The sequence below is a fragment of the Bubalus kerabau genome, chromosome 10 (genome assembly GCF_029407905.1).
Source record: "Bubalus kerabau isolate K-KA32 ecotype Philippines breed swamp buffalo chromosome 10, PCC_UOA_SB_1v2, whole genome shotgun sequence".
Taxonomy (NCBI): Eukaryota; Metazoa; Chordata; class Mammalia; order Artiodactyla; family Bovidae; genus Bubalus; species Bubalus kerabau.
Genome location: NC_073633.1, coordinates 107030403 through 107052388, shown reverse-complemented (window position 1 = coordinate 107052388; position 21986 = coordinate 107030403). Strand labels below are relative to the sequence as shown.

Below are 21986 nucleotides of genomic sequence, written 5' to 3'. Positions count from 1 at the left end.
ACCACAACACACACATTGAAACCCTCCTGCTGTCTCTGGCTTCTCACTTGAGGAGCCCCAGGCCTACTCCACCACACCCATGCCAGGATCGAGGTGGGCCTGGGCGTTGATGGAGATGAAGCGTGTGTTCTCGTAAACATGACTCTTTGCTGCTGAGCTTTTGAACCATAGGCCTGACTCTGTTGCTCTGGGTAAACACAAACACCATCACGGCCTTTTAAGGCCCCTGAGCCTCTCTGGCTCCATTTTGCTCCCACTTCCTCTCACCCCCAGAGGTTCAGCCATAAACAGCGCCTGCTGCGTGACAGTCACGCCGTCTCCCTTTCAGGCCTCTGTGTAAGCCGTCCGCCCTGCCTTGATGCCTCCTAGAAGCACGTGTGCCTACTGTTTTCTCACCGTTTCGGTCTCACTGAGCTGTCCTCACGGGCAGCTGTCTCTCACCCTGCCTAGTTTGGACTGGGGGACCTACCTGTGCTGCCACGGTCCTGTGGGTTTTCTCTTCACTGGCCTGCGTCTCACCACACGTGACCCAGTGCCCGTGTGTCAGCCCCCTGAGGGCCATCCTGGGCATGTCCTGCTCACTGACCATCTCCAGAACTCAGAACGGTGGCTGGCCCTCAGTGAAGACGTGCTGATGACAGGGGAGCCTGGGAGAGACGAGGGGTTAGTGTTTGGTTCAGAGTTGCGCAGCGAGCAGACGAAGAAGACGGTGTTTGAACGCAGGTCCTTCTGATACCAGGAAATGGACTGTGAGCTGCGCTGTGATAATGCGGCGCTGGGGTGTGGTTGCTCACGTTTTCCCCTTGGATCCTGGGGTCTCTTCCAAGTGTGTTAACTCTGGGAAGGCTGGCCTTGCGGAGGTCCTCTGTACTTACTGTCTTCCGTGCAGTTCTTAGCCACGTTTCCAGGTGCTTTCTGCATGAAAACTTGTGCTCTTAGACTCTGTCAGGAGCCAGACGGAGAGCTTGGCGCACTGTTCTTTGAAGGAGCAGCGCCCTTCCCTAAGTGAAGTCGCTCAGTCGTGTCCGACTCTTTGCAACCCCGTGGACTGTAGCCTATCAGGCTCCTCCGTCCATGGGATTCTCCAGGCAAGAATACTGGAGTGGGTTGCCATTTCCTGCTCCAGAGGATCTTTCCAGCCCAGGGATTGAGCCCAGGTCTCCCACATTGCAGGCAGACACTTTAACCTCTGAGCCACCAGGGAAGCACTGCCCTTCCCTAATGCACATGTTATAGAGCCCTGGACTCCTTTGGAATTAGCGTCCCTGGAGGGTGGTGCTCGCTTCTGTTCATGGGAACTGTTGGTGCTCCTACGTTACACCGGTCTCCTCCTCTCCTGGAAGGCAGAGCTTTCCTGTGACACCTCCCCTAAGTGAAGAAACGATTACCTTAGGACGCACCTTGTTGAGGGATGCACAGAGTAAATCCAGATAAAGCAGAGATGGTTCCACGCTGTGGCGGCTCGGTGCTGAGATGCTGAGCCTGGTTCCTGGGGAGCGAGTGTGGCGGGGCCCCTGTCTGCCTGGGGTGCTCGCTGCAACACGAATGCTGAATGCTCCTTTTGCTTTTTGCCTTTTTTTTTTTTCCGTGTAAGCACTAAAATCCTCTTTGGATTTCTTTAGGTTAGCAAAAATAGTTACTCATGTAGGCCTTTTGGGAAAGAAAAGTGGCGTAAAGTGAACTGTAGAAAAGCGGAGGATACCCATAACACAATGAGAAATGGCTGCAGAACAAGGGCATTGTATCCAATCGTGACTCAACATCTGTGTCTAAAGTTTACATCTGTGACAGTTCCTTATTTCCTTTATCTGTGTGTGTGAGTTGCTTTAGTCGTGTCTGACTCTTTGCGACCCCGTGGACTGTAGCCCGCCAGGCTTCTCCGTCAATGGGATTTCCCAGACAAGAACACTGGAGTGGGATGCCATTTCCTTTTCCAGGGGATTTTCCCAACCCAGGGATCAAACCTGTGTCTCCTGTATTGGAGGCAGATTCTTTACTGTCTGAGCCACCAGGGAAGCCTCCTTTATCTATAATGGAATTGAATCAAAGCATTTTCCCTGGTGATGGAGAAATAAAATTATATAAGAAACTTACATAAAGTTCAAATCAACTTATTCAAATCACAAAAAGATTTGCACTTGAAGTATTCACGATGATTCGTATTGTTTTGTGTAAAGTCTCAGATAATGTGGTTCTTCCAGTTCCTGCCTGGTTTTGTTAGGCATCGGGTCTAAAGCTGTTTTTCTGCCTGGCACCTTCCCCTTCTTCCTTTCTTAGACACGTGTATGGGTGTAGCAGGGCGCTAACTTCCAGGTAAGTTTCAACCTGTGATTTACTTACCTGCAGGGACAGAAGGTTTATCAGCCAGTCAGCTTTTCTGCCTTAAACCCTAGTGGTATTCTGCCAGTCTTCTCTGAGACACTTTACATCCTGCTTGGTCGTAGCATGATTATCTAAATACATAATCAGCATTTGCAAATTATTTGAGGATGTAAGTAAATATAGAAAAGGACTTTGCAATCTGATTTATAATTATCTTTTGATCTCAGATAGCTTTCCAGGATTCTGTGTAATTAAAATTTGACAATGCAAATGTATCATGTGAAGTGTTAGGATTAAACGTAAGTACCAGGAGAGCAGGGACTTGTTCGCCACTGTGCCTCCAAAGCCTGGAGCTGTGTCTGTACACGCAGTCACGCAGTGGGTGTTCCGTTTTTTAATGATTACATCTGCATGTACAGTGAAGACCAGAGAAATTGCAAAGTTGAGCTTCATACCCAGATAATGGCATCCTTTTGACAATCTCGGATTCTTCCAGTTCTGTAAACCAGGTGCTGGAGTACAAGGATGCAAAGAGATGATTCAGAGCCTCATTCATTTTATTTATTCAACAAATACTGACTGACTCCACCTACTTCGTCCCGAGGCACTGTGCCTGGAGAAGAGAACGCAGGAGGGAACCGTGAGGCTCCTGTCCTCCTGTGCTCTTGGTTTGGGAGGAAGGAAGTGGGAGGAGTGGAGGCAAGCTGGAACCTTGGCAGCAGGAGCTGTAGAGCGGTCGGTGTGGTTGTCTGGCTGGCAGAGTACTTCCGTTTGTCGTTTCTTTCTTCTTTTGCCACTCTCGGTGGTGTCAGAGTAGTCTGCTCATCTGCTCCCTGTAAGGACCTGAGCTGTTGACCTTTGGCTTAGGATCTGATTCGAAGACTTGACATGCAGATGAGATTACAGCAGGAGAATTGTCGAAATAGCCGCCTGTGCCACCTGCAAAGAGACTTAGGAAAAACAGCGCCTTTGTTGAGGTGAATAGTTAGCTGTGGCTGGGTGGGGGGTTGAGACCCAGGGTTGGGGACTGCTGATCTGTAGAAGAGGGAGGGTCATCAAGGCTCTGCTCCCTGGGAGCTCTCCGCAGCAGTATCCTGCTTCTCTCCTTCATCTTGGACTTCTTTGAAAGGCTGCGTATCAACAGTGAGTTCCTTGGTAAAAAATTTGAACAGTTCTGGACTAGGTGATCTCCCCAATTTTCCAGGCCTGACATCAGTGAATATTAAACATTCCACGTGTGTTCACTGCTGATATGCTAGCTGCCTCACTGCCCACCTGCAGAAACAGCAACTTCTTATCAGGTCAAAGATGCTTTCTTCCTACAAAAGGTCATTTGATTGAGATGAAGGTCACTTAGAGGGTCAGTGATGGCTTGAGTTCAAAACCCAAGCGTTTTAGTTCTTTATAAGCTACTTTTTTCCTCTCCACAGTGGCCCCATATGGCAAAATCTTAAATGCAGCCTTGTGCTCAGTCTCTCTGTCGTGTCCAACTCAGTGACCCCATGGACTGTAGGAGCCCCGACTCCAGGGGCCCGCCAGGCTCCTCTGTCCAGGCACGAATCCTGGAGTGGGTGGCCGTTCCTTCTGGAAAGCTTCCTTAATGCCTCCTGAAGGGCTCTGGAGGGCCACGCACTCTGTGGCTCTGCCGCGTTTGCCTTTCCTCCAGGCTGTCTCCACCATCTGAATGTTTACGGAGGGTGTAAGAGCCTCTGAGAGCATCTCTCCCTGCGTGTTGTTTGTCCCATCTTCCCCACTTTTCCTTTGTGCGTGATTGTTTTTGCTCAGTTGTGTCTGACCCTTTGCGACTCCATGGACTGCAGCATGCCAGGCTCCCCTGCCCTTCACTGTGGTAGAATCCAGTTATTGTGAAAATAATTGGATCTCAGTGAGCAACAGGAACTGTTTTCACATACCTCTTGCCAGTCAGGCCCAAAGGAAGGGAACCACCAGAGAAGCAGAAAGGAGACAGGGGAGGAAAGCCTGCGTGAGCAGCAGTCTCGGCGCTCCCTCGGTCAGGCCGCACCGCTTACTCCCTCCCTCGAGTCTCCTCTGTGCAGTGGAGATTGTGGTTCCTCCTGCAGAGGGGTGTTGTGGGGATTAAAACATGTAAGTTGCTTAGTCTGTTGCTTGGCCTGCAGTCAGGCCCTCCGTAGCTAGATCCCCTCTCTTCTTTCCCTTTTTTCCTGTGCTCTTTCTCTTTTCTCTGCAGGAGCTTTCCTTCCTTCCTCCACCCCCTCTTTTCCACAGATATTTATTAAACTCCTACTGATGTGTGCCAGGCATCGGTCTCAGTGCTGGGGATACAGCAGCAAGTGAAACGTTGGAACGTGCATTCCATTATCTCCTCCTCACTACGATGCACTTAGCATCAGGGACTAGAATACAGAATATATAAAGAAGTCTTACAACTCAATAGTAAAAACACATCCTGATTAAAAAATGGGCCAAAGATTTGAATAACTGTTTCTCCTGAATTACGGAGGGCCAACAAACACATGAAAAGATTCTCAACACTGTAAGTCACCAGGGAGATGGAAATCAAAAGCACAGTGAGAAACACAGCACAGCCCGTGGGTGACCGGAGCCTGCAAGACAGAGGGACGGGCCGGCAGCGACGCGGAGAAACTGCAATCCTCGTGCATGCCTTGTTCACGGGAGTATACAACGGTGCAGCCAGTTGGGAAAGCAGTCTGGCAGTTCCTCAAAGTGCTGAACGTGGGTTCCGATAGGACCCAGCAGTTCTGCTTCTAGATGGCTGCCCAAGATGACTGAAAACATGTGTCCACATAAAAACCGGTGCCTGAATGCTTTTAGCAGGGTTTGTTACAGCAGCCAAAAAGTGGAAGCAACCCAGGTGTCCTTCAACTGACAGTGGATAAGATGTCCCCTAACTGAAGATGGATATCCATAAACTAAAATTACTGTTGTTGTTCAGTCCTAAGTCGTGGTCAACTCTTTGTAACCCCATGAACTGCAGCACGCCAGGCTTCCCCGTCCTTCACCATCTCCTGGAGCTTGCTCGAACTCATGTCCACTGAACTGGTGATGCCATCCAGCCATCTCATCCTCCGCTGCCCCTTCTCCTCTTGCCTTCAATCTTTCTAAGCATCAAGGTCCTTTCCAATGAGATTATTCTGCAATAAAATGAAGTGAAATAGTGACACAGGCTACAGTGTAGACGAACCTTGGAAGCATTACGTCAAGTGAAAGAAGCCAGTTATAAAAGAACATGTGTTGAATGATCCTGTTTATATTAAAATACTCAAAAGAGGCAAATGACTAGAAAGTAGATCAGTGCTTGCTTAGGGCTCGTGGGGGGCGGTGTGGGAGAGCAGGAGGCGGGTGCTGGAGCGTGGCCGCAGCGGGTGAGGGTTTCTTTGGGGAGGGTGGAGACGTCCTAAACTTGCGGTGAGGGTGGCGGAATTCTGGACGCAGGAGAGGCCGGTGGCCGGCGCGCTGTAAACGGTGAGCCTGCGCGTTACGTCCCGCTGCAACTGTCAGGCGGCTAATTCACCCTGCTCGCCCCCTCTTCCCCGTTCCGTGCGTTCTTTCTCCTGAGCGTGGCGTTGTGCCCTGGCTCCCACACAGAGCGGGACGAGGTCCCTGCCCTCCGTGGGCCGCTTGCTGCGACCCCGCGCTTCCCCTTCCTTCCCAGCCAAGACTGCTAAAGGTCAGAAGGTAGGTAATTTAGAAATTGTAAATTGTAGAAGAGTCAGAAACGAATGGATAAGCAGGAAGAGGAAATGTTTTGGGCATTTAACCTCACCGCCCAGAGATAATCATTATTCATATCTTGTATAATTTTAGCATTCATTTAAAAACTTGACACCTTCCATTTTTGTTTTCACCAAGTACTGTTATAAGGGAAAGCTTATGTTACGCTACTCTACTAAGATTGTTGTTGTTTACTTGCTGAGTTATGTCCAACTCTTTTGTGTCCCCATGGACTGAGCCTGCAAGGCTCCTCTGCTCAAGGGATTTCTCAGGCAAGATACTGGAGTGGGCTGCCATTTCCTATTCCAGGGAATATTCCCGACCCAGAGGTTGAACCCACGTCTTCTGCCCTTGGCAGGTGGATTCTTGACCACTGAGTTACCTGGGAAGTCCAAAGTTAGTGTATAACAGGTCAAAGTAACCTATACTAGGCTAGAACATTGTAATTTTTTTTTTAATAAAAATACCTGAATCTTCTGTAATACTGTTAAGTATGGTAAGTTTTTATGCTTTTTTTTTTTAACTTTTCAGAATTGTCTAAATCAAATTTGGGGGTCAGGAAAACCTGATGCTTTGGGAGGTTTATGCTCATTAGCGTGTGGATGGAACACATACAGTCTCGTTGCATTTTAAGCCACACTTGTTATGTGGCTTTTGCTTAAGCCGCAGCCTGATATCACAAGAGGATTTCAGTCTTAAGTATTTTAGAGTGCATTAAAGCCCCATGCCCTGTGAAATAGGAATTTCATGCATTCCCTTCAGTCTCTGTGGACTGTTCAGAATGTCTGGCTTATGTTGGTTGTGAAAGGATGTCAGTTGGTAAGATAGATTGCCAGTGTGAGAAAGCCCATTGAACTGATTTCACTCATCTTTTCTCCCTTTTCCCCGTGTGCAGAATTAGACTGGCTGAGTAACCCAAGCTTCCGTGTTGGAGCCATAACATCTCTGAGCCGACAGACTCAAGAGGCCACTGCAGCCCCTGTTTCTGAAGGGTCACCACTGACAAGGTAGTTTTTGTTTAATGATTTTATTTATTCCTGTTTTACTTTTGGCTGTGCTGGGTCTTCATTACTGTGCAGGTTTCTCTAGTTGGGGAGGGTGGGAGCCACTCTCCAGGGACGGTGCTGGCAGCTCACTGCGGTGGCCTCTCTGGTTGTGGAGCAGCGGCTGTGGGCCCGTGGGCTCGGGAGTGGCGTCTCCCGGCTCTGGAGTGTGGGCTTGGGGGTTGTGGTGTCTCCTGGCTGTGGAGCGTGGGCTCGGGGGTCGCATCTCCTGGCTCTGGAGCTTGGGCTCGGGGATTGAGTCTCCCGGCTCTGGAGTGTGGGCTCGGGGGTTGTGGCATCTCCCGGCTCTGAAGTGTGGGCTCAGGGGTTGCGTCTCCCGGCTCTGGAGCGTGGGCTCGGGGGTCGTGGTGTCTCCCAGCTCTGGAGCGTGGGCTCGGGGGTCGCGTCTCCCGGCTCTGGAGCGTGGGCTCGGGGGTCGTGGTGTCTCCCAGCTCTGGAGCATGGGCTCGGGGGTCGCGTCTCCTGGCTCTGGAGCGTGGGTTCGGGGGTCGTGGTGTCTCCCAGCTCTGGAGCGTGGGCTCGGGGGTCGTGTCTCCTGGCTCTGGAGCATGGGCTCGGGGGTAGTGGTGTCTCCCAGCTCTGGAGCGTGGGCTCGGGGGTCGTGTCTCCTGGCTCTGGAGCATGGGCTCGGGGGTAGTGGTGTCTCCCAGCTCTGGAGCGTGGGCTCGGGGGTCGCGTCTCCTGGCTCTGGAGCGTGGGTTCGGGGGTCGTGGTGTCTCCCAGCTCTGGAGTGTGGGCTTGGGGGTCGTGGTGTCTCTCAGCTCTGGAGCGTGGGCTTGGGGGTTGCGTCTCCTGGCTCTGGAGCGTGGGCTGGGGGGGCGGGTCTCCTGGCTCTGGAGCGTAGGCTCGGGGGTTGAGTCTCCCAGCTCTGGAGCGTGGGCTCGGGGGTCACGTCTCCCAGCTCTGGAATGTGGGCTCGGGGGTTGTGGTGTCTCCCAGCTCTGGAGCGTGGGCTCGGGGGTCGCGTCTCCTGGCTCTGGAGCATGGGCTTGGGGGTTGCGTCTCCTGGCTCTGGAGCGTGGGCTCAGGAGTCACATCTCCCAGCTCTGGAGTGTGGGCTCGGGGATTGTGGTGTCTTCCGGCTCTGGAGCATGGAGCATGGGCTCGGGGGTCGCGTCTCCTGGCTCTGGAGCATGGGCTCGGGGGTCACGTCTCCTGGCTCTGAAGCGTGAGCTCGGGAGTCGCATCTCCTGGCTCGGGAGTGTGAGATCGGGGATTGTGATGCACAGGCTTAGTTGATCCGTGGCAGTGGGATTTTCGCTGATGGACCAGCGATTGAACCCGTGTCTCCTGCATTGATGGGCAGATTCTGCAGCACTGAGCCACCAGGGAAGCCCATGGTAGGTTTTTGATAGGCGGATTTTTAGTCTTTGTCAGCGTACCATCTCTAGCTTAGCTTGAGGAGTGAACCTTAGAAAACCTTGTGAGGAAAGAGTTAAGGAAAAGCTCTTTCTTTTACCAAATGTAATGAGGTGATCTTTGACTGTTTTCCCTTACCTCACTCTTTACAGATCACCCTTTTTTTTTCCCTCTTTGCATTGCAGTGGCAAGAACATGACACAGTTACTGCCAATAATTAGGCCACGAAGGAAATGGCATCATTGTGATTCTTAAGTAACTTTATTAACCTCATTAGTAACCTTTAGAATATTGTAATTCAGATATTTCTTTAGTTGCATAAAGATAGAAGTTACATGCAAAAATAGGAGGAGGTTTTGTTATAACATAGGATAAAAATCTCATGAAAACTTTGGGGAAAGCAAAGTGGCACACATCTCTACCCAGCTTTGAAAGAATTTTGTTATAGATCACTGGATTGAGAAATGAGCTCGCTCACCAATGTAGACCAAATGGTGTCATTAATATGAGGTACCGTAAAAATGTGGGAAGCCTTCAGAAATTGAGACTAGTTCGTGCACGAGAAGAGTAATGAGAAAGAGCTCATTCTAACTTTCAAAAACAAGGACCAGCGTTAAACCTTTTTTTTTTTTCTTTTCCTTTTTGGCATTAAGGACATCCTGGCATAATATATAGGACTGAAAATAAACCTTTTAGAGATTTTTAAAATACTGTATTTGATAACTGCTAGATTAACTTAAGAATATATAGCTATGAAAATAAAGGTTTAGAAGCTATAAAGATTAGAGTCTCTTCAGCCATGTCATTTTAGGTCCAACTCTTAAATCTTGAAGGTAAATTTATAAGCCAACTTTTAAATCTCCAAGATAAGCATGCGCCGGGAAGGTACTGTGTGATGAACGAGCAAATAGTGAGCCTGTGGGTGATCATAGAGAATTGCCTTCTGCATGTTGGTTTACTTCTTACTTATTTGCATATTATTTCCCTAATTCTCTTTTGAAAATAATTCTAATGTTGACCTCCCCAAACAGGAGCCCTGTGAAATCAGAGCCTGCAGATGAAAGCGACACTAACAGAAAGCCCCAAGAAACAAGCAGAAAAAAGAAGAAAGAGAAAAAGAAGAAAAGGAAGCTTCAGCGCCACAAGAAAACCAAGAGGAAGCGCGGGCCGTCGGGTAGCAGTGAGTCTGAGTCAGACACTGATTCTGAAAAGGACAGCCCTTCCAGAAGCGTCAGAGACAGTAAAAGGGAATCAGAGAAACCGAAGTAGGTTTTCTGTTCTCAGATGTCTATGGTTTTTCAAATCTTGAATTTTTCTCCCTTCATTGTTGCCACAAGTGAGACATTTGAATGGTGATTTAGCCACTCAGTCAAAATGGAGTGAATACATTTGTCAGTAAAGCTGGGAAAAAAACCAGAAAGGGCTGTGTCATTAGGTCAGCGAAAGAAAAGGAAAAAAAAGAAAACTTTCATTAAAAAAATAGGGCCATGATTTTATTTGAGAAATGTTAACTGGGCGCAGCAATGATTGTGTCAAAATCTGATTCAGACAAAAAGCCTGCAGGGCTCTTAAAGATGACAGACAGGCCTCACAGTGGCGTGTGGGCCAGCTGGCTCCTTAGTTCTATGCTTTTATCAAGAGTAAGAAACTTGCCTTAGCTTTCTCTTTCTCGATACACCTTTCTTTCAGTCACTCACATCACACCCCCCTCTGCAGGCACAGAGGACAGACTCGTGGCTGCCGTGCGGCCGGTGCCGGCGGGGCGGACGTGGAGGGAGGGTCAGCAGGTGGGCGCTGCCGTGTGGGGGACGGGCAGCAAGGCCCTGCTGCACCGCACAGGGAGCTGTCCAGGATCCTGAGACAGACGTCATGGAAAGGAGTGTAGAAGCAAAACCCTGTGTGTATACCAGACACACGCTCTCTCTCTGGCTGAGGTTGGCAGAGCTCTGGAAATGATCATTGCTTTTGTCCTGCTCACGTTTGTGTAGAACCACTGTGTTGAGGTGCGGAGTGGCTCCCGACCGCAGCGCTTCCTCCCCGTGGGGCCTTGTTCCTCCCTGCCGTCTCCCTGCCGTCTCCCCTGAGCACGGTGTGCCAGGCGTGCTGCAGACAGCCTCCGTCACGGCTTTTCCTCTCTGCTTAGGCTAGCATCCCCCTGCATGAGGGCACTTGCCCACACATGAGACAGGCGGCCTGTGGTGAAGCCACTTGAATTATTCCTCGTCTACCTTGCTTTTTCTTTTCTTTGTTCGTGTGCTCTAGATGAGAGAAAATGTTAAGTCCTACCCAAGGCATACTTAAAAATATTTAGTGCTGTTAAGGTTTTTGCAGCTCTTCAGGGATTATCTGTTCTTGCTGTGTACTTAGATGTCCCCGTGATGTCAGTGAGAGCTCTGGTTGGAGCGAGTCTGGAATCTGGTCTGTGGTTTCTATCAGAGACACAAACACCGTGCCTTCCAGGGTCCTCTGTCGTCAGGTCAGCGTTGAAGAACGCTTCAGGCCTCGGGGCTCAGAGGGGCAATGTTTATTTAGCTCACTCTGTCTCAGGTGGTGCACCTGTAACCCTAGAGAGGAAGAGATAAAGGAGTCCAGCAACAAGGTTCCAAATCGAGCTGGATTTCTGGGGGCAGGAGGGCATCCCTGGGGGCTCAGTGGTCAAGAATCTGCCTGCAGTGCAGGAGAGGCAGGTTTGATCCCTGGTCGGGAAGATCCCCTGGAGAAGGACATGGCAACCCACTCCAGTGTTCTTGCCTGGAGAATCCCATGGACAGAGGAGCCTGGTGGGCTACAGTCCACAGGGTCGCAGAGTCGGACACGACTGAGCGACGGAACAGCAGCAGCAGCATGTGGCTGGAAAGCACCCCTGCCTGGCCTCCATCGAGTCCCCCCGCAGCGGGCACAGGGCCTGGTGCGTAGAAAACACTCGGGTACATGTTTGCTAGCGTGAATGGGTGAGTGAATGAATCCCTGGCGCTCTTGCTTTTTAGTGCGTCTTCAAAGCAAAATACAGTAGTTGCTGTGTGTTCCAAAGACTCATCTGTAACTATTTGTCTTTTTTTTTCTTTATATGACTGAGGAAGATGAGTTTTAAAGGATTTCCTGAAATGGTACAGAAGCAACCATAAGAAATTTGAAAGATAGTTATTTTCAGCCTGTGCCTAACCACATCAGAAGTGATCTTTACAGCCTCTTGGCAGCTATATGATCCAGATAGCGCTTTTAAGTCTGTTGGTATTTTGTACAACGTCCCCATGAAGGTCAGAGCGGGCTGTCCTTGTCTTTTTTGTTCTTCCTACTCACTTGTGTAGTCTCTTCCTGGGAAGACGACCAGGAAGAGGTCTTGTTTCCATTTAGACAGGGGCTAAGATGTTCGTGAGTCGTGAGTGTCTCTCCGTGATGTCAGGAAAGCAGCCTGGGGGCCGGTGGGGGCGTGTGGGCTGTGTGGGACTCTGATTCCGGGGTCATCAGGGGCAGCCTCCGCACAGCTTCCGTGACCTCTGTTTCCCGGGGTGAGCTCCTCCTCACCTCCAGGTGGTGCCGCTCCCTCTCGTGTGCACAGCCCAGACCGCGCTGCTCCCGACTGTGGGCCCAGGAGGGCACTGGTCCCCAGGCGCGGTCTGCAGCCAGCCCTTCCCACCCCCAGCTGGCTTTCCATCTCTTTCCAGAACGCATCGATCTCTTTCTATCCCTTTAGCTGCTGCTTTTGGTTTCTGTCATCAGAAAACCCTCCACAGTTGTTCTGGAGGGGCGTGAGTTAAAACTCACCGTGTATTTTAACCCGAGACGCATCATCCTGTAAGTATTTATTGAGCAGCTGCTTTGCATCCCGGGAATATCATGCCCTTGCATTCCCAGCCAGAAGTGGTTTAGAAGCCTGGCGAGCCCTGGTTTCTATGGCCCAGCACTTAGTGGATGCTGTGACTCCTTGGGCAGCCTCTTGTGTCCGCAGCATCTTGAAGGATTTTCTTTAGAGGAAGAAAGATGTTAGATGCCAGAAAAACCTTTTCCCTCCTCTTAGTTGACTCCTAGGGAACTGGTTCTTTTGTGTCTGCCACGTCACAAATTGGTTCAAAGCGATAAATAAGGGTCTTGTCTTACAGTGGCCTCTCTGCCCTTTAGGTCAAGGTCCGTGCGTATAGGCAGAGCAGCCCGCACGGAGCCCAGGCTGTAAAAAGGAGACTGAGACCACGTCTGAGCGGCACCGGAGACTGAAGCGTTCAGAACCATGGCTTTGTTTTGTTGTTAAGTTTTGAGTTGAAATTAATTATCTGGCACTTTCAAATAAATTAGGCAAAGTAAGGGCAGCCTTATTTTCCCTCCTTCCTTTATTTCTTCCTTTCTTTCTTCCTCTTTCTTCCTTCCTTTCAAGAAAAAACCTTGTGTGTAAATATGTTTGAAAGTCAAGTTATAATCATTTAAATGAATTATTACTGTTATTTTTTAAAGATATCTATATCTCTCACGTTTATTTTAGGGATAAGTTGACTTCTCTTCTTGGTAAAGTGTCACTTAAGACAGTCTTCGCTTTGTATTTTAACACGTTCTCCAGAGCAGGAGCCTGGCCCCGTCTTTATGGCGGGTGCACATTGTCTGCACGGAGCTGTGCGCGAGGCCGTATGGGTCTGACGTGTCTCACTTTCGTATTTCTGAGCCGTGACGTATGTAACTGGGGTATTTCTAAGCGCCTCTCCCGTTTTCTTCTTCACCCTCCTCTGTCCCACAGTCAAGGAAATAATGCCGCCGCGGATACCGGACGTCACTCTGTTTGGCTTGAGGACATCCAGGCTCTGTCAGGAGAAACCTTCCGAATGGATAAGAAACCAGATCCTGCCAACTGGGAGTACAAGTCTCTTTACCGAGGAGACATTGCCAGGTGTGTGTCGCGATGTGTTTCTCTGGTCGTCACTGGCTCTGAGTTTTAGGCACGCACGGGAGACGGTGAGCGATCTCACGCTGCACACTCACGGTTTAACGCTGGAGATCAGGACGAGGCTGGGCTGGTCCTGCTCAGCCACGGCGCTGGGCGTGGCGTGTGCCACAGTAGGTGCTCATTGGATGTCTGTAGACGGAATGCGTCTAAAAACTCCTTGACCTGACTGTGACTGTCCATGAACCATTTGGCTTAATCTATATGCCTTTCTTAAAAGTTACAGAAGCCTTTTATTTATCCAAACTGCCCCCCCCCCCACGCATGCCATTTAAAAAAATGACATTAAATGATAATGACTTTTTCAAAATGTTTCCAGCATGTGTCACCAGATAGTCATAAAAACAGGTGATGGTATTTGCTTCAGTGATGAGTTTAAGCTTTTTTCTCTATCGTATATTAACGCATATATGTGGAATGAAGAAAAAAATGGTATAGATGATCTTATTTGCAAAGCAGAAACAGAGACACAGACATGGAGAGCAAACATACGGACACCACGGGGAGGGGGTGGGGGGAGGAACCGGGAGATCGGACTGACGCGTATGCCCGTCGATCCTGAGTCTGAGCAGACAGCTGTGGCGAGCCCGCTGTCCAGCACAGACAGCCCTGCGCAGCGCGCTCTGCTGCCCTAAAGGGACGGGCTCCGCCAAGGGCCGGGCACGCGTGCAGGCAGGGCCGGCTCGCTCTGTGTGACAGAAACCGGCACGGCAGGGTGCAGCGGCTGTACTCCAGTGGAAAGGAGCTCTTTCAAAAAAGAGGAGCTTTTCTCCTCTAATCTGGCAATCAAAAATAGTTGAATCCCCAATAAGCTCTTCACACATTTAGTACTTCGTATGACGTAGTGAACAGTAATACACAGTCTCTTGCTCCCAGACAGCTAGTTGGTAATGAAAACGGAAGGTAGAGAATCGTGGAATATACAGCCAAGAGGAGGCCTTGAAGTTGGTGATCATTCTTCATGGGCTGATTACCTTTCAAACTAAATTTTCGCTCCCGCCCCTTTGCCGCCCCTCCACCTTTTAATCAGGGTGTCACTCAGCGTGACAGTGTTGCTCCCCACATACGCAGCTCCAGCTGTGATTCCCTTCATGAGCTGACGTCAGTTATTTTTGCTGCGTGTTTGCATCTGCATACCGTCTCCTGAAACCTCATGGCGAGGGGTTAATGACGCTCTTAGTGCATCTGTGTATTTTGGAGTGATAGTAACGCTCCCTGAAGTCCTCTGGTCTTCCGTGCCTCAGTGTGGGGAGACCCGGCAAACGCTGGCAGGAACGGAGCAGGCAGCACCAGCTTGCGCTTCTCTCCCCTTGGAGTCGGCCTGCCGACTCGCAGCTGCTCCAGGAGGAGGGCGCGCTGATCTTACCCATCGAGGGAGAGGACTCTCAGGGATGAAGGACCGTCGGAAGGTCACACACCAGGAAGTGAGAGAGTTGGGATTTACACCCGTACTTCTCTGGTGCTCTTCCTCCATCCCCAAAGAAGACATGGGTTCTGTGGTAGGACATTTTCTAGTTTGGGAAACAGAAGATGCTGGTTCTCCTTCTGACTTTGCCATTGACTAGTACCATAATCCCAAGCAAGTCACTTAACCCAGGGGGCCCCAGCCCCCAGGTCGGTGACTGGCATCCTGTTGGGAACCCCACCACACAGCCAGAGGTGGGGCGCGAGTGAGCAAGCGTCATCTGCTGCTCCTCAGTGCTGACCCATCCCTCCTGTCGATGGGAAAAAAGTCTTCCAGGAGACAGGTCCTTGGTGCCAAAAACGGGACTGCTGGCTTAACCTTTCTGAGCCCCTGTGTCTTCATTTGTAAACTGGAAATTGTAACTCCTACGTGCCTCACACAAATATCAGAAATATTTGATATGGAATTAGAAATTGGTGTGCAAAGATAAAGGCTTACTATCACAGTACTAGATTAAAAAAAGGAAGCAATATTAACAGAGAGTGGCTCTTGAACCTCTGCTAGTGAATGGCCCAGAGCTGAGGAAGAGAGTGACTAGAGACAACTTTATTCATCTAAACTTGCAAAGAGACTATGCCAAAGGGTGCAGGGCATTGGTGAGATTTCCTAGTAATTTGCTAAAGCTCAAGTCAGGTAAAGTCTTGCTCAGATTAATAGCTATACAACTGTTAGTATCAGGATCTGGGAAGGTGGTGGTCCCGTGGCACGCTGAGCTGGTCAGGACGGTGGGAATACGGTGTCAGGTCCTGAATTTTCACACTTGTTAGGAGAGATCCTGACAAACTACGAGCATTGGCAAGACATCGAGCAGACACTTGGCTACACTGTCACGCGAGGCCTGGGTGAGGGCTGTGGGTACCAGCCTGTGTCAGGGGCACGCCACTGTCCTGTGGGCTTGCTGCACTTGGGAAGGTCGTTGGCAGCGTCCTGTGTAACTTGGCAAGCGGCACCAGGGCCGGCGAGTGGAAGTTTGGCTCGGCATGAAAGCGGATCTGAGAGTGAGCACCCCAGCGATGGCGTGCGGTGTGCTCGGCATGAAAGCAGACCTGAGAGTGTGAGCACCCCAGCAATGGCGTGTGGTGTGCTGGAGCGCTGTGGTAAACAGGGCTCAGATTCTAAAGTTAGTGTGGAACAGGTCCAGGCTACCTTCGGAAAGTTCCCTAGGACTAATACATTGTCTGTCAGGGAAGTTCAGCTTTTTTTTTTTTTTTTTTTTTGGCCATTTTTGGAAGAGTTTATTGTTTCTTTGGCTATCCACCAGCTGAAATAGTTGGCTCTTGTTTAGGAGCCAAGTTGTACGAAATGATAATGATATTTTAAACTCATCTAGTCCTTACTGTATGGCTTAGCCTTTACACATATAAACTTTTTTGATCATCCTGGCACTTCTGCAACATAAGTTACTGTTACAGTTCCTGTTTTGCAGACGAGGAAACTGAGGCACAGTTTGTTTGTTTTTTAAAACTTGATTACGGTCACCCAGCTTAGTAAATGAAGAAGCTGGAATTTGGACCAAGGCAGTCATGACTCTGAGAAGGCCTGTGTGAACTGAATTCTCCAAAGGAAAGGCAGGTTTATGTTGCCCAGCCCAGCTCACTCCGGGACCCAGCCCCGCTGAGTGGGTTCAGGGCAGATTGGGTGCTTGATTTAAACATATTCTCTTCCCAAGCTTGCCCTCTTGTGTTCTTGTTTCTTTTCTCTCTCTTTTTTCCTCTGGTGACTAAATGCCTAATGTGTGTGCTTAGTTGCTGGTCGTGTCTGACTCTCTTGCAGCCCTAAGGACTGTGACTTACAGGCTTCTCTGACCATGGAATTTTCCAGGCAAGAATACTGCAGTGGGTTGCCATGCCCTCCTCTAGGGAACCTTCCCGACCTAGGGATCGAACCCACGTCTCTTGCCTCTCCTGCGTTGGCAGGTGGATTCTTTACCACTAGCGCCATCTAGGAAGCCCCTAAGTGCCTATGTCTGATTTTATAATAGATATATTTGATATCATTCACTGAACCTCCAAACAAAATGCGTGTCCCTACCTCTGGAATTATTCAAGTGAAGACTAGCTGATTATTTGATAAGGATTTTATAGGAAAAGTGCTTTTATTTGGGGGAACTATTGCATTAAATTACATCCGAGGTCCGGTCCAGTACTTAAGATTTTGTGATAAGTGATAAATTGGGTAGAACCTAAATGTCCAACAATAGGGAAATGGTTAAATAAATTATGGGACACTTCCAGTGAGCCAGTTTGAAGTCAATAAAAATAGTTGTTTCTAAAACTAATGGCATGAAGAAATGCTTAAAAGTAGGGAGAAACGCATGAAGCTCTATATCAGCTATTTAAAATCAGGATATGTAAATGAATGTACATAATACATATGCACATTATCTGAGTGTTGATACTTAATAGTTGCATTCTCTTTTCTCCTGTATCATCTTCATCTGCTGCTGCTGCTGCTAAGTCACGTCAGGCGTGTCTGACTCTGTGCAACCCCATGGACTGCAGCCCACCAGGCTCCCCTGTCCCTGGGATTCTCCAGGCAAGAACACTGGAGTGGGGTGCCATTGCCTTCTCCCATCATCTTCATCTAGTTTGCTATAAAAGGAAGCTATAAAATCACCTTTACAAAATACAGTTTTAAAGTCAGAAAAGTCAGCAAACATTTTTTGAGATTGCTTGAATATCTAAAACACTGTTGACTTTTAGTGAAAATAGTTGTTCAGTTCAGTCGCTCAGTCGTGTCCGACTCTTTGCCACGCCATGAATTGCAGCAGGCCAGGCCTCCCTGTCCATCTCCAACTCCTGGAGTTAACCCAAACTCATGTCCATCGAGTCGGTGATGCCATCCAGCCATCTCATCCTCTGCCGTCCCCTTCTCCTCCTGCCCTCAATCCCTCCCAGCATCAGGGTCTTTTCCAATGAGTCAACTCTTCACATAAGGTGGCCAAAGTATTGGAGTTTCAGCTTCAAAATCAGTCTTTCCAATGAACACCCAGGACTGATCTCCTTTAGGATGGACTGATTGGATCTTCTTGCATTCTGAGGGACTCTCAAGAGTCTTCTCCAACACCACAGTTCAAAAGCATCAATTCTTCAGCACTCAGCTTTCTTCACAGTCCAACTCTCACATCCATACATGACCACAGGAAAAACCATAGCCTTGACCGGATGGAACTTTATTGGCAAAGTAATGTCTCTGCTTTTGAATATGCTACTAGGTTGGTCATAACGTTCCTTCCAAGGAGTAAGCGCCTTTTAATTTCATGGCTGCAATCACCATCTGCAGTGATTTTGGAGTCCAGAAAAATAAAGTCTGACACTGTTTCCACTGTTTCCCCATCTATTTCCCATGAAGTGATGGGACTGGATGCCATGATCTTTGTTTTTTGAATGTTGAGCTTTAAGCTAACTTTTTCACTGTCCTCTTTCACTGTCATTAAGAGGCTCTTTAGTTCATCTTCACTTTCTGCCATAAGGGTGGTGTCGTCTGCATATCTGAGGTTATTGATGTTTCTCCCGGCAATCTTGATTACAGCTTGTGCTTCTTCCAGTCCAGCGTTTCTCATGATGTACTCTGCATATAAGTTAAATAAGCAGGGTGACAATATACAGCCTTGACGTACTCCTTTTCCTGTTTGGAACCAGTCTGTTGTTCCATGTCATAGTAATTAGGGAGAACAAAACTCGTTTTTAACTTAACGTTTGTTTCTTAGGGCAGCGGTCCCCAATCTTTTTGGCACCGGGGTCCAGTTTCCGCAGACAGAGGTGTGGTGAAGGGAGTGGTTTTGGGCTGACGCGTGCATGTTGGGGTCCACACACCCCCGAGGGTCTCATGTCCTGCCGCTGCTGGTCTGACCGCAGGCGGAGCTCAGCAGGGATGCGAGCGGTGGGCAGCGGCTGGAAACGGCGCACGGCACTCGTCCGCCCGCCGCTCAGCCTCCCGCAGCCTCCTCAGGCTCCTTTCCACTCTGTCCACACCCCTCCTCCCAGAGAAGATCGCTGTCCTGAGTTTTTCCGCCAGCGAGCATTTTGTCTGTCAGGGTTTCTTGTAAACGGACTCGGGTGGCGTGTGCTCGTCTGAGTCCGACTCCTTTCTCCCGGCGTCGCGTTTCCAAGTTTCGTCCGCCGGGGGCCTGTCAGCGGCTCGTGCCTCTGTCTCGTGGGGGTGTCCATCCGCGGCCACACCGCCGTCTGCTTATCCGTTCTTCTGTGGGTGGGCACCTGGGCCTTCTCCAGTGTTTGCTGTTACGAGTAAAGCTGGGAGAACGCTTGTGCACAGCCCTTTGTGTAGGGTTGTGGTTTCCCTTTTCTTGGGTAAATCCCTGGGAATAGAATTGCTGGTCACGGGGCGAGGTCTGTGTTCAGGTTTTCTTTGTTTTTAAACTGCCAGACCTGGTCCCACCAGCGGCCCGTGAGCCCCGGCTCCCCTCCAGGTCGCTGGCCGGGGCGCGGTGTCGCCAGGCCTTTCCCTCATCTTGGCTGTCCTGGTGGGCCTGCGCTCGGGGCACCGTGGTTCTCACTGGCCTTTCCTTGGTGACTCACGATGCTGACCATCACGTGTTTACCGGCCGCGCGTGTCTTTTGTGCCATTTCTCCTCACATCTTTTGCTGATGTTTGAATTGGGTTGTTTGTGTAGCACACACATGGAAAAGGGCACAGTTTTCCTTAGCTTTCGTACAGATACTCAGTAGTCATGTGTTTGCAGCTCTGGGGACGCCTACATGATCCATAAAAGCATTTTAGAACCCAGCCTCTTTTCCTGTAGAGTAGAAAATAGCCAAATGTAATTTTATTTGACACACTTTGTCTCGGGATTAAAAAAAGAACCTTAGACCTCTGTATTACCTTCTGAAGTAGACAGCACGGAGGAAAAGGGACTGGTCTAGGAGACGGAGGGCCTGGTGTCACCTGAGGCCTCAGCGTCCTTACTGAAGAACACCGTCGAGGGGGAGGCGATGGTTTCCCCTTGCCTGTCGCACGCGGGGCGGCCTGAGGCGGCGTGATGGCGGTGCCCTGCAGAGCTTGGGGGCGGGTAGGTACTGAGGTCTGGAAGACAGCGTGATCTGAAATTCGTGAGACGCAGACCAAACAGCAGGATAGAGGAAAAGTCCTCGCACTTCTCTGAGTAGAAACAGTTTGGAGGGAAGGTGAGTTTGAATACATGAACTTAACTGGCGGAACCAGAGTGCCTGCTGGGCCTTTGGTCCGTGGAGCCAGTGCGTGCGTTCTCTCGGTAACCTGTTTTCTTTTTCAAACATTAGATACAAGAGGAAAGGAGACTCCTGCCTCGGCCTCAACCCGAAGAAGCAATGTATATCTTGGGAGGGGACTTCCACAGAAAAGAAGCGTTCCCACAAGCATATCGAGCGCTACTTTACAAAGAAGAGCGTGGGGTTGATGAACGTGGACGGCCTCGCGGTCAGCAGTCAGCCCGAAGCTCGGTCGTTGGAGCCGCTCTCCTTCATCCCGGTGAAGGGCGTGGACGACGCGGCTCCCCCTGCTACCAGCTGGCTGAACCCTCTGGGGATTTACGATCAAGCCACTACGCAGTGGTTACAGGGACAGGGTCCTTCAGAGCAGGAGTCCAGGCCACCAGACTCACAGCCCGACAGAGAGAGTGCGCTCCTCAAGGCCAGGGTGGAGGAGTTTAACAGGAAGGTTCGCGAGAACCCTCGGGACACGGAGCTGTGGATGGCCTTTGTTGCTTTCCAGGTAAGCGTCGCGGTCCCAGGTCTCCCACCTGGGAATGGCGGCCCTAGCGTTGGGCACTGGTTTATCCTGCAGTGACTCTTGAGCTCCTGTGAGGAACCCTGGTGCCAGGCCTCTAAAGATTAGAATAGAGCCCTTGCCCTGAGTTTGCTCAAAGCCCAGTGATGAAGACTGATGTGTGAGGGCTTACTGCAGTCTGGGGTAGGACATGCTATGACACAGAAGCGGGGGATGGAATGAGGGGGTGACTGCCACTCAGGAGTAAGAAATGGCCTCCAAGAGATGGTGAGCCATGAACAGAACCGGGGTGGGTGCACGCCATGCAGCGGGGAGGCGCTCCTGAAGTGCCAAGAGAACGTGCGGGGTGCCCGGGGCAGTCTGCAGGGACGGGGTTGGAGTTACCGGCTCCCTTTCTGAAATATGCGCATCTGTCTTTGTCCCACTTATTTTTGGAACCACTTATGTAATTACCACATTTGTCCCACATTTGGCTGTGTTATTGGTAAAATCAGCTTTTCAGAAAAGGTTTTCAAGACACTGCATGCTAGTTATTGATACAGAAATCTAAGTTTAAAATGACAGGGACTCTCCAAGTGTCCAGTAGCTAAGTCTCCATGCTCCACATGCAGAGGGCTCGGGTTCAATCCCTGGCCAGGGAACTAGATCCCGCAAGCTGCAGCTGAGACCTGGTGCAGCCAGGTAAATAAATAAATAAGTAAATCAGTCCAGTTCAGTCGCTCGGTCATGTCTGACTCTTTGTGACCCCATGGACTGCAGCACGCCAGGCCTTCTTGTCCATCACCAACTCCCAGAATTTACCCAGAGTCATGTCCATCGAGTTGGTGATGTCATCCAGCTATCTCATCCTCTGGTATCCCCTTTTCCTCCTGCCTTCAATCTTTCCCAGCATCAGGGTCTTTTCCAAGGAGTCAGTTCTTTGCATCAGGTGGCCAAAGTATTGGAGTTTCAGCTTCATCATCAGTCCTTCCAGTGAATATTCAGGACTGGTTTCCTTTAGGAGGGACTGGTTGGATCTCCTTGCGTCCAAGGGACTCTCAGGAGATAGTGGATAGGGCTTCCCAGGTGGTGCCAGTGGTAAAGAACCTGCCTGCCAGTGCAGGAGACCTAAGAGATGGGGTTCGATCCCCAGGTCAGGAAGATCCCCTGAAGGAGGAAATGGCAACTCACTTCAGAATTTTTGCCTGGAGAGTCCCATGGACAGGGGCATCTGGTGGGCTACAGTCCATGGGGTCTCAGGGAGCTGGACATGTCTTACCGACTAAACTCCCAACCCCAAACACAAGACCAGAGCTACCGACCCGAAGAGCACTTCACCGTGGAATGAGCAGCCCTGTGGGCCTTGTAAGTCACTCCACGAGCAGCGCCGACACCCCCGGTCCCCCGGTTCCACTTGCCCATATGAGTGGGT

At 50.1% G+C, this 21986-nt stretch overlaps 1 protein-coding gene across 2 annotated transcripts in view; it reads left to right on the top strand.

Annotated features, from left to right (window-relative positions):
* Window positions 1-21986, top strand: part of NRDE2 (NRDE-2, necessary for RNA interference, domain containing) — a 47825-nt gene that overhangs the window by 8178 nt on the left and 17661 nt on the right. For both annotated transcript variants that reach the window (XM_055538910.1, XM_055538909.1), the window contains exons 2-5: window positions 6932-7043; window positions 9491-9724; window positions 13183-13332; window positions 20110-20560. In XM_055538910.1, the coding sequence (XP_055394885.1) occupies window positions 6932-7043; window positions 9491-9724; window positions 13183-13332; window positions 20110-20560 (947 nt within the window). The remainder of the gene's footprint in view (window positions 1-6931; window positions 7044-9490; window positions 9725-13182; window positions 13333-20109; window positions 20561-21986) is intronic.